Consider the following 2931-nt stretch of genomic DNA (forward strand, 5'->3'; position numbering starts at 1 on the left):
CTGGGAACACTTTGAAAGAACCATGGTTTATCACTCAGGGCAAGTCATCTCAGTAGTCAGGGCATGGATGAAAGAGGCTATAGACATAGCCTTAAGGACTATGTGAAGCAAAGTGGGTCAGCACAAGGGAGAGCCACAGAGTTTATGTCCACTTTCCTTGACAAGAGAGGTCCTGGAAGGCAGGAAAAACTATGGGTACAGCAGCCTGACCCCTGACCCCTTTCTATGCTGGACCATAGGCAAGTGACCTGAGCTATGGTCTAACCCTCAGCAGCAAGTGGCACTGTACCATTGATTTGCAATGGAAAACTTTTCTGGAGCTGCCTCCCTATGCCAGAGCCCATCCTAGGCATGGGGGATATGAGTTCTAAGGAAATAAAGATGTCATTCACAGGCTGGGGATATAGCTCAGTTGGTAGAGTGCTTGCTTCACATGCACAAGGCTGTGGTTAGATCCCCAGCACCACACACACACAAAAATTGTCATTCACAATGTGCTGACAATTTCATCAAAAAGAGATTCTTTCAAGCTATTGTCCATATAAGGTAGCAGATGCAGTGAAAGAGCAAAAGAATAGAGTAGATGCGAACTGTGGAACTCTTTCTGCAGAGGACATTGAGGACTTAAGACAAGATCCATCTTTTTCAGCTGGATTCAGGCTGTGCTAATTGTATGACAATTCCACTGCCTTGACTCTATGGAATTCTTACTACTTGCAAAGCACATACACACACATCTCTCCCAGGGAGCAAAGGTTGACCAAAGTTCAGAGCTCTATCTCCAAGTGCTACTTTCCTCACTCCACAGTGGCCTCAAGGTTTATGGTTGGAAAAAATCCCTGGTTTCCCAGGACAGGCATCTGTTACTGAGTTACTATAGTGAACCCTTCCTGTTATAGCCAGACATCTCCGGCTCTGGCATCCTGCAGCTCAAGTCACAAGGTTCACTGTGATCTGTAGAGTTTAGATTCAGAATTCTTCCAAAAACAAATAGTCGAACCATCTGAATGTCATACTTCACAATGAAAAGGATGCAAAAACAGGTTCTTGGCAGACTATTGGGACCTGAAATCCAGGAATGATGGGATGCCACCCACAGCTTGCAGCATGTGCACTTAGTTAAATGGAAAGTCCTGGCAAGAAACTTGGCAAAGAGAAGCCCATAACCTGGTTAAATGGGGATGGACCTGCCACTTAGCCTCAGAGACCCTTTGGAGACTTCTGTGTGTACTGTGGACAGGGGCAGATTCTCAGACTCCTCTAAAGGGGAATTCTGTTGGCAGGTCAGCACCAGGGCCTTGACCTCCTTCTTGAAGTTGGTATTAAGAAAGCCATAAATGAATGGGTTGACACAGGTAGAGGCCATAGCAATCAGGTGGCACACCAAGAAGATGAGGTTGCTGTGGCAGACAGGGATGACTTCATGATGCCAGTCCTCCAGGGTATTGAATACATGGAAGGGCAGCCAGAATACTGCAAAGGCAGCCACCATTGCCATAAGCATCAAGTTGATCCTTTTCATCTGCCCAGCTTGCCAGCTGTAGGTGCCCTTGCGGAACACACGCCCCTGCCTCCGCAGGCGCTGGTAGATGCGCACATAGCAGATCAGAATAAAGCCCAGAGGGATGCAGTACTGGAAGAGAAGCAAGAAGGTGGTATAGATAATGCGATGGTGGTACAGGGGCCAGGACTCAGTACAGACCACCTTGTCCACCAGAAAATCCAGAGCCTTGGAGTGGTTGTTGTGGAAGACGTTCTCCAGGATACTGTTAGTCAGAAAGGGCAGGGAAAGAAAGCAGGCAATGAGCCAGATGGCCACAATTCCCATGTAGGCCTGGGAGATGCTGGGCTTCCAGCCTGTTGGGTTGATAATGAGCTGATGCCTCTCCAGGGCCACAAGGACAAGTGAGAGGATGGAGACTGTCACTGACATACACTGGATAAAGGCTGACATCTTGCAAAGGACCTTGCCAAAGATCCAGTAGTCCATGATGGTGTAGATGACTGTGAGTGGCTGGCAGATGAGGCACATGAGGAAGTCAGAGAAGGCCAGATTGGCAATAAGAAGGTTGGTAACATTGTTCTTCTCCTTTTGCTTCAGGGTCACACATATCAGGCAAAGATTTCCTAGGACCCCCACAATGGTCTCAATGCTGTAGAAGGTGATGATGAAAGCCATTGGGTTCACAGAATCCTGGCAGTGGTCAGAGAAGTTATATAGAACTCCATTGAGTTTGCTCCTGTTTTCACTCTGTGAGGATCCTGGGAAGAGCAAGGCCAGGAAGTGAGAGGTGTTCATGGTGGATTCGAGAAGATTCCAGGAGCTCTTGAACTAAGGGGCCCACTTCATATGTGATGCCTGCAAGGCAAACAAATAGGACTCAGGGATCATGCCTCCAGTATGGAATCCAGGGAGAAGGTTCTGGCTGCTTCTCTCTCCCATGGCTATCACCTTGGGACAACAGGAGCTGTCATCTAAGGCTCAAGGGAAGAGACTGGCATCTAATAAACATTACGCTATAGGAAGCACTTTTGCATGTTGGGGATCTCATGGTGTTTTGCATATGTTAGCTAGTTTATTCTGAAATGTAGGCATCAACCCATTTCAAAGATGTGAGGCAACTTGCCCCCAGCCATACAACTAATAGGTAATGGGTCCCAGGTACAAAATGAGATCTGTTTGATGCCAGAATTTATTCCACACATTCCCTCTGACCTCAGCATTCCAATCTGTTTTGATGATAAACAAGTTAGAGAATCGTGTGCAGAGTTTTCAGAGGCAGAATTGTTCAGGGAGTGAATTCTACCCAGAAAACTCTTTGTTGCATTTTAGCCAAGTAGAGATAGCAATAAATGTTGCTGTTCACAGTGACTTTGCGAGCCTCCCCTCACACCTCATGCCCTTTAGGGCAGAACCACTCCTTGGAGCTC

At 47.2% G+C, this 2931-nt stretch overlaps 1 protein-coding gene across 1 annotated transcript; it reads right to left on the reverse strand.

Moving 5' to 3' along the window:
• Nucleotides 1–1171: 1171 nt before the first annotated feature.
• On the reverse strand, nt 1172–2299 carry LOC114102401 (neuropeptide Y receptor type 4-2). The gene has a single exon (XM_027947860.3). It carries the CDS (start codon nt 2297–2299, stop codon nt 1172–1174), a length of 1128 nt encoding a protein of 375 aa, XP_027803661.3.
• Between the last annotated feature and the right edge of the window lie 632 nt (nt 2300–2931).

The sequence above is a fragment of the Marmota flaviventris genome, chromosome 4, assembly GCF_047511675.1.
Source record: "Marmota flaviventris isolate mMarFla1 chromosome 4, mMarFla1.hap1, whole genome shotgun sequence".
Lineage (NCBI taxonomy): Eukaryota > Metazoa > Chordata > Mammalia > Rodentia > Sciuridae > Marmota > Marmota flaviventris.

Excerpts from the sequence above, each read along its gene's own strand:
- LOC114102401 (XM_027947860.3), bottom strand. The coding sequence starts at position 2,299 with ATGAACACCTCTCACTTCCTGGCCTTGCTCTTCCCAGGATCCTCACAG.